At 41.1% G+C, this 14544-nt stretch overlaps 1 protein-coding gene across 5 annotated transcripts in view; it reads left to right on the forward strand.

Annotated features, from left to right (window-relative positions):
- The window catches only part of ANTXRL (ANTXR like), a 367823-nt gene that overhangs the window by 137044 nt on the left and 216235 nt on the right, over positions 1-14544 (forward strand). For all 5 annotated transcript variants that reach the window (XM_063958514.1, XM_063958515.1, XM_063958516.1 and 2 more), the window contains 2 exons: positions 8362-8433; positions 12503-12574. In XM_063958514.1, the coding sequence (XP_063814584.1) occupies positions 8362-8433; positions 12503-12574 (144 nt within the window). The remainder of the gene's footprint in view (positions 1-8361; positions 8434-12502; positions 12575-14544) is intronic.

Consider the following 14544-nt stretch of genomic DNA (forward strand, 5'->3'; position numbering starts at 1 on the left):
TAATGCTATTTAAACCCCTCCCAGTGTATGATCATTTATTGATATGGGTGTACAAGAGGTTCTGCACAGTGTCCCAACATTTGTTACCTTACAATAAAGATTTTCTCTACCTAGCAGTAGGACTTGAGAGCCCATTTGCAGTATTGTAGAGAGGTAGATCGTTTGATGGGAAGATACTTCCATACATAGGATAGGAAGCAGCACAGGCTTAATCTTGGAGGCGGAAGTGGGAGGAAGTAATCATTTGGCAGCATTCATTCGTGAAGCGAAGTGGGCAGGTGGGAGTGTGATGGAGATGAGATCAGAGATGTAATGGAAGAGGAATGGGTAAGGGCTTTGTAAGTTAGTGCAAGAAGGCTGAATTGTGTTCTGAAGGGGAAAGGGAGCCAGTGCTTATAAGAGAGGGGAGGCAGATATAGTCATTTGAAGAGGAATGAGCCCTCAGCAGCATTGAGGACTGACTAGAGTAGAGACCGGTGCAAGTGTAAATATGACATTGAACAGCTAGAGCAGTGGTTCTCAAACTATGGGCCGTGGCATCCTGGGGTGCCTCAGAATATTTGCAGGAGTGCCTTGGATTGGTGGTCCAGGACCAATTCAAATTATTTATGGTCAATGTAATAGGCAAAATCAGTGCTTGTGGCTACCAATCATAAAATATGTGGACAATCAGAAGCAAATGTTGTCCCTCACCACACAGCTGGACCTAAGGAAGACATATAAACCCAATTTACTTAATTTAATATTTATTTCTAAATTTCTCAATAAGAAACTTTTGGCCTAGGGGTGCCGTGAAAAAAATTCTGATACTCTAGGGCAGGCTTTTTCAACCAGTGTGCCGTGGCACAGTAGTGTGCCGCTACCAGTTGCAAGGTGTGCCGCGGAGCCAGAGCAGATTCCTGCACCTTCAGAGTGAACTGTTGGCCCGGGCTCTTCTTAGAGGATCAGTCATGCTCCGGCCGTGACGTATGCCTTGAAGACGCGGCGGTGTGATATCATAGGTCACGGCCGCCGCGTCTCACCATCCAGCCAGCCCACCCGCCTATATACACATCTTCCAGTTCCTGCCTGCATACAGTTTTCCTTGCCCACCCACATCCACACCTGCCCGACCGCCCGCTGCTCAGTATTCGCAGCACTCCACTATGAACAATCCCCGCCACTGTGGAACAGGGAGGAGGACAGCTGACCGGTAGGGGCTAATATTTTCTTCTCCTTTGGGAAACAATAGGATTTATGTGGGGAGAATAAAGATTTATGGGGGGAAAAATGGGAATAATTCATGTGGGGAGCAATAGGATTTATATAGGGAGCAATAGGATTTATGTGGGGAGCAATGTGATTGTTTTTTCTGTGTAGGCCAATGTATGTGTGGAATTTTTTTTACTATGAGGGCCAATGTGTGTTTTTTGTTTTTTTCTGTGGGGAACTGATGGTGTGCCTTGGCAATTTTAAAATATTGTTCGGTGTTCCGCAAGTAAAAAAAGGTTGAAAATCACTGCTCCAGGGAGCCGTGATTCAAAAACGTAATTCAAAAGTAACAACAACAAAATACTTTGCTAAGGTTTTTCAGGGTTTGCACAGTGCTAATGGGAGCCAGTGGTTGTGTCAGCACTACTTGCAAGCATGACTTTGAGATGTCCACATCTGAATTAAGCAGTCAGCCATCGAATAAGCATCGGAAGCAACATCGAATGACTGACAACTATCGCAAACCTACTGTGACCGTATTGTCCCGTACGAAAGCCCTCACCGATTTCGCGTCCCATCCCCAGTACACAGAATGGATGTTTAGGTCATATGAGACCTGGCCACATAGGGGATTCCCGCTTACCGTCAATAACCGCCTGTTACTGACTCCACCCACTGTGCAGTGGGCAGGTTTACGCTGCCACCACCAAACTCCTAACCTGATGTGGCGTGGAACCACGGTTTTGCTCTGTATGCGTCAACATGCCGCCGTACCACACCTGTGCGGTGCTGACGAATCCCCACTAGTTGCTTGACTAGGCCTCTGCCGGTAGCTGACGGAAGGCGCAGCTTGGGGATGCTGGTTACACCCTGGACAGCCGGAAAACGGAGCTAGGGTTCGCCTAGCCCTGCAGGTCACAAGATGAAGCGGTCTTCTTGAGGCAACTTATATTTATTTGCAATAGTTCTAAAGAGAACTCTTCCCTATTGCTAGGGGAAACAGCATACAGCAAGATGTTACAGCAGAAAGTAGTTGGTATAATACACCTCTGAAGCTCACAGGCCTCCTCTTTTTATACAGTTATACCATAATACATCTCAGGGAGTAGTTTCCACCTGAGTCCTTTCCATCCAATCAGGATAACTTACAAAATATAAATAAATTACATTTTAAAAGGATATAAGTGCATGAAGCAATTTCCTCCTTCCTGCCACATACAACGTTTGGTGTCAACTAAACGCCATTCCTTACCACCTGGGAGTTTACACTTCGCCATTGATACATTTATCACATAGCTTCAATATACGGTTTGTATTTGATTCCCCAAACAAATGTTTCTCATTCTTTTCCTGTCACACACAGACAAAGTTCTTGTAATGTAAACATAAATCTGCCCCCTACATAATGCAGCCTAGGAAATGTTAGATCAAACTGTTGTTAAATGAAACCCACAAGTTTGCATTCAAAAAACACAATCTGATTAACATGTTCCTGTCTCATTCACATCTCCATACAAACCCAATTTTTGGGCTTACAACAGGAAAGACTGGAAACACAACCAGTCTTCTTTCCAAACCTTCGTTTGTATTTCAAAGAAAATGTTTGGCCACCAAAGGCCGGCTAATTGACACTTACTTGTACATAGCAACTCTGGAGCTAGTACAATTACCATATGACTTGCTATATACAAGGTGCTGAAGAACAATCATCAAAGCCCTTTAGAATCAAAATAACTCATACTGTACATTTCTCATAAGTGCCCTGTCCATGCAGTTCTATAACCGCGCAGTTTATAATTCTCAAATTACGCACAGTGCAGCGATATAACATTTTAAGACACATAATTAAACATACATTTAGTTATGTATAGTGCATGGTGCCTAGAGCCAAGTGTTCCTTTTTAAAATGGCACCTAGTGACCATTGTCCAAATGGCGCCTGGCAGGTGAGGCTTAACCCCTTCAGTGCCGAGACTGCCATTACACATGTGGCTGGGAGGTCTCTCCGGCCACACCTACTATTCGATGGAGAAAGTGCTTCCATTGAATCTGAATATTGATGGTTGCTAATTGTCGGATCTAGGACCAGTCTTACTCTAGGCTTCTCCCGTAGATGAGAAACATAAAGTCGGTAAGTACAGTATGCTTCACTAGCCAAATCTGAAAAGGTGGTATTGGAACAAATGTCCCTGGAAGAGAAGGTTCCATGCACTCAGAGCTGCACACCTGGTCCTCTATGGCCGGTATATAGATGATTTATTTTTAATTTGGGATGCGGATTCACTTTCGGTATCTAGATTTGTTGAACACATTAATTCCAATCCTTATAATCTCACATTCACTCACACTTACCATACGAGCCGCATTTCCTTCCTGGATTTGACCCTGGAGATTGATGGGGATCAAATTATTACCTCCAACTATATGAAGGAGGTTAATGCTAATAACTACTTACATTTCCAGAGTGCACATTATTTGCCTTGGAAAAAGAGCATTTCCAGGGGACAGTTACTTCGATTGAGAAGAAACTGTTCAAGCCTTCAGGGATTTGAGGAACAAGCCAAGTCCATAATATCCTCTTTTAAGCAACAGGGTTATCCGGAAGCGTTACTCAATAAAGCCTACCTCGAAGTATCCCAAACGGAGAGACATACTTTGCAGGAAATAGGGATACAGATCTCGCTTTTATTTCGACTTTTAATAGTCATACACCATAATAGTCATACACCACAAATCAAAAATATTGTACAAAAGAATTATAATATATTGAAACAGGATCGCCTCCTATTGGAAAGCCTTCCAGAGAAACCCCAATTTATTTTTTGTAGAAACAAATCGCTGAAGAATTTTTTAGCACCAAGCCATCTAAAAACAGAGAAGAGAGAAGGTACAACTAAATTGAAAGGCTTTTATAAATGTGGGGGCACAAGATGCCCCATGTGCAAACATGTGCCGAATAAGATTCTTACGGTAGAAAATGTGACCAATCAAAAATCAATGGAGATTAAATCCTTCATTAATTGTAATTCTTCATATGTGATTTATGTTCTATCCTGTAGCTGTAATTTTAAACATCGGCGGAATATAATTAACAAAGTATAACTCAAAGCATTTTTTTGAACATCATAACAATGACCCCTCCGACCTTCGGGTGTTCCAAATACCATCAGAGGAGGGGATCTTTTTAAGACAAGAGGTTTTTTTGGATGCTGTGCATGAATTCAATTTTCCCGGATGGACTGAATGAGGCTGTGGAACTCAATAATGTTATATAGGTGTTCCGACTGCCTGATTCAGAGCTCATTCATCTGTTATATCTGTAATAAGGATTATATTGTTAAAATTAATATATGATGCAGAGTGACATATTCCTCATGTAAATATATTGTCTGATATATAAATTGGATTAGTTTAAATGAAGCTAGAGTAACCAACCAGTGATGCATCATGGGTAAACATTTATGAGTTTGAGGCTGAATTTAACAAGCAATGAGATTGTTTAAATCTAAATCCAAATATGTGACAAGACCAGTTGAAGATCGCTGGCATGAATGTGTAATTTTAAGTATATATATTTTTTTTATATCTGTAACTTACTGTATGTGCTTTACTCCAGATACTTGTGTATTTTCTTTGTGATGATTGGCACTATATGACCTGATAGCTGGCGGTCAGATGGTCCGATCACGTGATTATAGTAATGCTGTTGATGGTAGGCGTTATGTTGCCTAGCAATGAGCTATTAAGAAATCCGGACAGGTGATTGGATCAATGGTCAGGTGCTTATAGGAACTGAAGTGTTTCCAGCAATCTGAGCCATGATGCCTGGTAACCGAGGGTCAGGTGACAGATCACATGATCGAGATAATTCAAGAATGCCGTCGCCGAAACATGATGATGGCGCGGTCATGTGATTGATCATGTGTCCGGAACAGATAAGCTGGTATTATTGATATCATGTGCGATGCTGCCTAGCAACCATCCATTAAAGGAACTTATACAAAGGAACTCAAATTTAAGATTGATGTGTTGGGCTATTATGATAACTGAAGTATTTTCGGCAATCGGCGTCATGGCACCTAGCAACAGACGGTCAGGTGACGGATCACATGATCAGGACAATCCAGTAAGACCGCCGCTGAATGGGATGACAGCCGGTCATGTGATCGGTCAGGTGTCCACAGTCGAAAAGACTGTTATTAAGGTTATATATGATGAAGTCTTACTCTTGGAGAAAATGTATATAAAAAGTTGATTAGAAACTCCATATTTAAAGGAGTAGAGGTTATGAGCAATAGATATGTGGAATACTACTTTGTTGCCTGGCAACGATCCTTCCCTAAGATTCTGATTGGCCAAATTGGGTCACATGATCGGAGGAGGAAGTTGGCAATTGTAAATTAAAACTGTAAAAAAATAAATGAAATTTTGAAACAAATGATTACATTTTAGTCTGTGTATCATTAAGGTCACGGGTCTGCCTCCTATTAATTATTCTGCCTATTATAGCGTGAATAACCAGCAATTTATGCTATATTAGCAAGTCTCCAGTTACAAGACACGTGTCTATATTTTTATTATAGTTGTTCTTACGGTGTGTGAGGCTTGAAAGTTGTATTTTTAAATTATCAAATATATTGTGAATAAATTGTGTTTTACAAAACCAGCAGCTGCTGTTAAAGTATTTTTTAGTGCGCCCACAATATTTTCTCTCTCTCTATTTGCATATATATTATTGGTGGACCTCCAGATCCCCCATTTGTGGGCTGCAAGAAAATTAATACTTTTAATATCTCTAAACAGATTGTAACATAGTATCTAAGGTTGAAAAAAAGACAATTGTCCATCGGGTTCAACCTATTTGTGGTCTCCTATGCACGATTATTTTGTATAAAATTTTGACTGAAGTTGCTGACTGCCGTTCCGATTAACCCCTCTTTTTTATAATAACAATAGTAAGTGACTATGCCCCGTAACCCTGGATATCCTTATCCATTAGGAATTTATCTAACCCATTCTTAAAGGTGATGACTGAGTTGGCCATTACAACTCCCTCAGGCAGGGAATTCCAAACACGTATCGTCCTTACCGTAAAAAAGCCTTTACGCCGTATTATGTGGAATCTCCTCTCCTCTAACCTGAGCGAGTGTCCACGAGTTCTCTGTGTTGATCTAACCAAAAACAGGTCCTGCGCAAGATCTGTATATTGTCCCCTTATATATTTGTAAATGTTGATCATGTCCCCTCTTAATCTCCTCTTTTCCAGTGTAAACATGCCTAGTCTTGCAAGCCTTTCCTCATATTCCAGCATCTCCATACCCTTAATTAGTTTGATCGCCTGCCTTTGAACCTTTTCTAGCTCCAGGATATCCTTTTTGTAGTAAGGTGCCCAGAATTGTACACAGTATTCAAGGTGTGGCCTCACAAGTGATTTATATAATAGGAGTATAATACTCTCGTCCCTAGCATCAATTTCCCGTTTTATGCATGCTAATATCTTATTAGCCTTCTTTGCTGCAGTCCTACTTTGGGTACTACTGCTTAGTTTGCTATCTGTGAGGACACCTAAGTCCTTTTCCAGTACAGAATCCCCTAATTTTACCCCATTTAGTAGGTAGGTGTTATTTTTGTTCTTGTTATCACAGTGCATTACCTTACACTTGTCTGTATTGAAGCGCATTCTCCATTTCGCTGCCCAAGCTTCTAATTTAACTAAGTCATTCTGAAGCGACTCAGCATCCCCCTCCGCATTTATAACTTTACACAATTTGGTATCATCTGCAAAAATTGACACCATGCTCTATAGACCTTCTGTTAGGTCGTTAATGAAAATATTGAACAATAGCGGTCCTAATACTGAGCCTTGCGGCACACCACTTAGCACTTCAGTCCAAGTTGAAAAAGATCCATTAACCACAACGCGCTGCTCCCTATTATCTAACCAGTTTTTGACCCAAGTGCATATTGTGCTTCCTAGCCCTGATTCTTGTAGCTTGTAGATAAGTCTCATGTGTGGTACAGTATCGAACGCTTTGGAAAAATCTAAAAAGATTACATACACCTCTTTTTTAACCTGATCTAGGTTTGCGCTTACTGTTTCATAAAAGCCAAGTAAGTTGGTTTGACAGGATTTGTCCTTCATAAACCCGTGTTGATTCCTTTTAATGACCTTATTGACTTCAAGGAACTTCTGAATACTTTCTCTTAGAATACCTTCCAATACTTTCCCCACTATAGATGTAAGACTAACTGGTCTATAATTACCTGGTTCAGCTTTACTTCCCTTTTTGAATATAGGCACTACTTCCGCTATATGCCAGTCTTTGGGAACCATACCTGATATTACTGATTCCTTAAAGATCAAAAATAACGGTTTTGCAAGTACAGAATGAAGCTTTATTAGAACCCTTGGGTGAATACCATTGGGACCTGGTGACTTATTAATCTTTAAATGTTTTAATCGGTCACAGACTACTTCCTCGCTTAAATAAGTACCTATCAGTGGGATATTCTCATTATTGAGATTATATGTTAGTCCCTGAATTGGGTCCCCTCTAGTAAATACTGTTGAAAAAAACTAATTTAGTGTGTCCGCTATGTCATTATCATTTTTGTTTAAGACTCCCAACTTGTCTTTTTTAAAGGGCCTATACTCTCCTTCTTTAATCTCTTGCTATTAATGTGTTTAAATAATTTTTTGAGATTCGCTTTGCTTTCCTTTGCTACTAGTTTTTCAGTTTCTACTTTAGCTGCTCTTATTTCCTTTTTGCATATTTTGTTACATTCCTTATAGTGCTGAAATTACTCTGCTTCCCCGTCAGATTTGTATTTTTTAAATGCTCGCCTTTTCTTGCCCATAAGTTTCTTAACAGCAAAGTATAAATTTATATAGTGCCCACTTTTTCTGTATGTATGCAGCTACATTGGCCTCGGACATTATGTTGCCATGTTTGCAGCCATGGAGGGGCTGCGATGTGACTAAACAGTGCTAAAAGTGAGTCTTGAGCTGAGTCTGCTCATGTTATTGCTCAGACTTTACTGACACATCTGAGGACTTGATTCTGTGTGTGTGATTGTGTGTGTGTATATATATATATATATATATATATAAAAAGCAATTTATTATTTTAGTTTTGTTTTAACTGAATGTAATTATTATAATTTTTCATAGATCTGGCAGTGTGAAGAACCACTGGCATGAGATTTACTATTTTGTGGAGAGTCTTACTGAGAAATTCACAAGGTACGTATGACATTTTTAATATACTGTAAATTGGCATGCCTATGCAATGTGACTGTATGAACCTTATATTTATTTACATGATATTTGTTATTTTATAAATGTTATCACAAGGACAATGTTTCAAAGTTGATGCTCCAAAAGGTTCATACACACGATGAGCTTTGGGCTAACCCCGATTCTCACTGTGCGATAGGGACTATGTCGGTATCGCAAGCATATAATGACTGTGCTTGTGATACTGGCTTTGTCCAATTTTGGCTAAGTGTAAATTTTGACTATCTTTTCTACGAGATAGTAAAAATGTACTTGCCTGCCCAGTCTATCTAGGCTTGCGATACCGACCTCGCGGGACTGCGCATCGGGATCGCAAGGTGACTTTCACCTTGCGATCTGCACTAACTTTCCTTACGATCTTGACTATATAGTCAAAATCGTAAGAAAAAAATCTCACACACCTTAACACACAGGTTCTCAAACTCGCTCCTCAGGATATCAAACAGTTCATGATTTCCAGGTCTCCTCAAAGAATCACAAGTGAAATAATTAGTTACACCTGTGACTCTTTTTTAAAATGTGTCAGTGAATATTGACTGTCCCTGACATGTCCCTTCTTATGTTCCGGCATGCTTCTGAAAGAGGGAGAGAAGGAAGATAGGAAAGAAGGGGGTGTGGTTGGGAAGGAAGGAAGAAAGGAAGATGAAATTACATTGTACTTCTAACTTAGTGGATGTTGGTCTGCTTTTTTCTATAACAATTTATGGACCCCATTTAACAAACAGTCGGCGGCATATTTCATTTAGTATTGAAGTTATACTAACGAATATACCGGTGGAATTCAGCATTACTTACCTCTCTGGCACGGTCCAGCGATGTATCCCTCCCCAGCAGCATCCTCCGCTCTGCAGGTGGCAGCCTAATGCTGCCAATGATGAGCTGCTGAGTCATACGCATGCGCGATGGACAGTCTGTGCATGTGTATGACTCAACCGCGGGGACCCGGCAGTGCCTGGAAGGCTTTTCTGGAGCGGGAAAGGCAGCTCTGGGTCCCCATTGCTGGCAATGGGAACTGTATCACTCTGACCATCTATAGATGCATAAGTGATACAGTGCCAAACAGAGGTAATCTTCGTTTACCACTGTTTGTTAAATACTGAAAGGAGGGCATAACCCCTTTAGTAACTTAGGGGTACATTTACTAAGCAGTGATAAGAAACGAGAAGTGAGCCAGTGGAGAAATGTCCCCATCAACCAATCAGCAGCTCTTTATCATTTTATAGTATGCAAATTATAGATGTTACTTCAGTGCTGATTGGTTGCCATGGGTAACTTCTCCACTGGCTCACTTCTCTGCTCTTATCACTGCTTAGTAAATGTACCCCATAGTAACATAGTAACATAGTATCTAAGGTTGAAAAAAGACAATTTGTCCATCAAGTTCAACCTATTTGTGGTCTCCTATGCAGGATTATTTTGGTCTAAATTTTGTCTGATGCTGATGTCAGCCGTTGTGTTTTATTCCCTTTTCATAGTAACTGTAGTGCGCGACTGCGCACCATAACCCTGGATATCCTTATCCATTTGGAATTTATCTAACCCATTCTTAAAGGTGTTGACTGAGTCCGCCATTACAACTCCCTCAGGCAGGGAATTCCAAACACGTATTGTCCTTACTGTGAAAAAACCTTTACGCCGCATTGTGTGGAATCTCCTCTAACCTAAGTGAGTGTCCACGTGTCCTCTGTGCTGATCTTACCAAAAACAAGTCCTGTGCAAGCTCTGTGTATTGTCCCCATATATATTTGTAGATGTTGATCATGTCCCCTCTTAGTCTCCTCTTTTCTAGTGTAAACATGCCTAGCCTTGCAAGCCTTTCCTCGTATTCCAGCATCTCCATGCCCTTGATTAGTTTGGTCGCCCGCCTCTGAACCTTTTCTAGCTCCAGAATATTCTTTTTGTAGTATGGTGCCCAAAATTGCACATAGTATTCAAGATGTGGCCTCACTAGTGATTTATATAATGGGAGTTTAATACTCTCGTCCCTTGCATCAATTCCACGTTTTATGCATGCTAATATCTTATTAGCCTTCTTTGCTGCAATCCTACTTTGGGTGCTGCTTAGTTTGCTATCTATGTGAACACCTAAGTCCTTTTCCAGTACAGAATCCCCTAATGTTACCACATTTAGTATATAGGTGTAATTTTTGTTCTTGCTACCACAGTGCATTACCTTACACTTGTCTGTATTGAAGCGCATTCTCCATTTGGCTGCCCATGCTCCCCCTCCGTATTTATAACTTTACACAATTTGGTATCTTCTGCAAAAATTGACATCATACTCTCTAACTCTTCTGATAGGTCGTTAATGAAAATGTTGAACAAAAGTGGTCCTAGTACAGACCCTTGTGGCACACCACTTAGCACTTCAGTCCAATTTGAAAATGATCCATTAACCACAACGCGTCGCTCCCTATTATCTAACCAATTTTTGACCCAAGTGCATATTGTGCTCCCTAGCCCTATTTCTTGTAGCTTATAGATAAGTCGCATATGTGGTACAGTGTCGAAAGCTTTGGCAAAGTCTAAAAAAATGTCATCCACCTCCTTACCCTGATCAAGGTTCGCACTTACTGTTTCATAAAAGCCAAGTAAGTTGGTTTGACATGATCTGTCCTTCATAAACCCATGTTGATTCCTTTTAATGACCTTATTGACTTCAAGGAACTTCTGAATACTATCCCTTAGAATACCTTCCAATACTTTCCCCACTATAGATTTAAGACTAACTGGTCTATAATTACCCGGTTCAGCTTTACTTCCCTTTTTGAATATTGGCACTACTTCGCTTATACGCCAGTCTTTGGGAACCATACCTGATACTGTATAACTGAATCTTTAAAGATCAAAAATAGCGGTCTTGCAAGTTCAGAGTGAAGCTCCATTAGAACCCTTGGGTGAATTCCATCGGGACCCGGTGAATTATTTTATATATATATATATATATATATATATATATATATATATATACAACTCTTGTGCCCGGCAATCAATACCTCCTGTCGCAATGCCCCGGTGCCTTCCAACACAACATGTGAAATATAATCCGACCAACGGCGGCACTCACTGGGGAACTTGAAGTAGTGGTAAGAAAGGGAGACAGACTCCTGTAGCTGATTAACGTTTCAGTTGTATTTCACAACTTTCGTCAGAACCACAAAAGTTGTGAAATACAACTGAAACGTTAATCAGCTACAGGAGTCTGTCTCCCTTTCTTAACACTACTTCAAGTTCCCCAGTGAGTGCCGCTGTTGGTCGGATTATATATATATATATATATGCGGGTTTATTTGCATATATATATATATATATATATATATACAGTGAGTGCTTAAGGGATTATGTCTTATGTTTTATGGGGGGGACGGGGTTATACTTTTTAAAATACCTATTTTTATAAATAATAAAAATATACTGTATATTAAGATAAATATAATATAAATAGGCATATTATAAGACCATATAAATATATTAAGAAATGAGTCTATAAATGCAAGCATATCTATATAAACTGGATTATACAAGCACACGAATACTCGTACTGTAAAACTAATAAAATAAACATGAACTTTAGATATTTATCTAGATAATTGTTTATGCAGTATAATGGGCAATGCCTAACAGTAAATTAGATACAAACAAGGGCACTCAGGGGGAGCAAGGGGGCCGAAGGGTACATGCCAGCGAGGCATAGGACAAAACAATCTTTCAAAGGCTTTTAGAGAGAGTCATCCAAAATTCAAAGGCCTATAGATTGTAAGCTTGCGAACAAGGCCTTACTACCTCTATGACTGTCTATTATTACCCAGATTTGTTTATCATTGTTTCCGATTGTAAAGCGCAACAGAATATGATGCGCTATATAAGAAACTGTTAATAAATAAATAAAGGCAATTTATTGTCTTATAGACGTTATGGTCTATTTAGTGTATACTAGTGAAGATCAGAATGTTACTTCCTTATTCATCTGCTGTCTGTATTTGTCTTCTTTTTTTCTGTCCATGCTGTGAGACAGCCCTATGCTGAGGATGTCATTTATCGTCTTCTCCTCTCGGGGAACAACCATCATGAAGCTGACAGAAAAAAGGTATGGCACTTCCTATGGCTAACCCTATCACATCTGTTATTGTTGCTGTATTTTGTTTTGTACAGATGTGTCCTCCTACATTGTAGCTGCAGTCATGTTAAAAATTCCTTCTAGTAGTGCCTAGTTGTGAGCGCGTTTACTAATACTGGGCGTCTTTTTGTGTGTTCACTATGCGAGTAAGACACACAAACAGCTTCTTCTAATTAAAATGATATGCAGCATGCCTATAGTCTGTGTGTGACTGCAGCTCTATCTGCATATGAAACGCTACATTACAGTGTTCTCCTGGCAATCACTGTAACGTAGCATTTCGTATGCAGATGCAGCCATAGTCACACACAGTATACAGACATGCCGCATATCACATCAATCAGCAGAGTCAGCATAGCGATGCCACTAAGATGCATATTCTACAAAAAAATTGCAGACATTAGCAGAGCTGCCCGGGAATTGCTGGCTCACTCACACCAGGCATCTGGCAGTGCGTGACAAATTAAGGCTAAATGAATGAGGATACATCTGTAGCATACCTAGGGTGTGTTTTTTACTTATGCATACGTACACACTAGATACTTTGGGGTTCATTCCGAGTTGATCGTAGCTGTTCTAAATTTAGCATAGCTACGATCATTCACACTGACATGCGGGGGGACGCCCAGCACAATGCTAGTCCGCCCCGCATGGCAGGGCTCCCCCCCCTTCCCCGGCAGAAGTGCAAAGGTATCGCACAGCGGCGATGCCTTTGCACTTCAAGAGTAACTCCCGACCAGCGCAGCTTTAGCGTGCTGGCCGGGAGCTACTCGTCGCTCCCCGGCCCGCAGCGGCTGCTTGTGACGTCACGCAGACGCTGCAGCCCGTCCGGCCACGCCTGCGTTGGCCGGACCGCTCCCCCTAAACAACTGCTTAACGCCGCTGTCCAGCCCCCTCACGCCCAGCGATCGCCTCTGCCTCATAGGCGATCGCTAGGTAACGACTGCTGGCATGCAGTGCACCGGCGCATGCGTAGTTCTGACCCTGTCGCTGCGCTGCGAGAAACTGCAGCGAGCGATCAGTTCGGAATGAACTCCCATGTATCTATTTAAACAATAAGGATTATATTTATATATTGATTTTCTCTAAGCATGATACGAATGGTGGGTTGGTGTTATCAGTAAACAGGATCACCAGTGGAAATGTTGGTGCTTTTCTGTTAATGTACATGTATTACCCTCACATTCTATCCTTGTTTTACATATTTAGCTGTGTTTCTTCTACTTGCCTACCTAGGCACTATGTTTTCACCCCCGACCCCCTCAACCCCCCACCCCCAAGCTTGGAGAGAGATAAAGTACAATTTTTTTTAACACAGGCAACTGTTTTAGATGCTGACTGGCTGATACTTTATCCCTCTCCACTTAATCTCTCTCCAAGCTTTGCTATATCTCCCCCTGTGGCCTATAGGGATGCAGTTAAAATGCCGGCTGTCAGGATCCCAACGCTCAGGATACCGCTCTCGAGATCCTGGCAGCCGACAATGCCGACAACCGGAATCCCAGCTCACCAGGGCTATTCCCACTCATGGGCGTCCATGACACCCATAAAGTGGTGAAATATCCACTGGCGAGCGCAGCAAGCCACCGAGCCCACAGCACGGTGAGCGCAGCGAGCCCGCAAGTGGAATGTTAGCGCTCGCCCTGCTGCTGGCACTCTGGTGGGCGGGATGTCGCTGTTGGGATATTGACAGCCATCATCCCGTCTGCCGGTATAACGTATGTAACCCGATTACTAATAATAAAAACCTTGCAATACCTTGTATAAAGGAATAAGCACAATATTGTTTAACTTTTATGAAATGGGCAAGCTTCACACGCCTCCATCTCCAAATCATTCCTTACTCTTGTTAACAGATTTTACAAATGAAATACAACATCCTTTATTAACAATTTAACCAATGGGAGAGGCATACCAGTCAATAAATAGTGCAACCCATA

The sequence above is a fragment of the Pseudophryne corroboree genome, chromosome 3, assembly GCF_028390025.1.
Source record: "Pseudophryne corroboree isolate aPseCor3 chromosome 3, aPseCor3.hap2, whole genome shotgun sequence".
Classification (NCBI taxonomy): Eukaryota; Metazoa; Chordata; class Amphibia; order Anura; family Myobatrachidae; genus Pseudophryne; species Pseudophryne corroboree.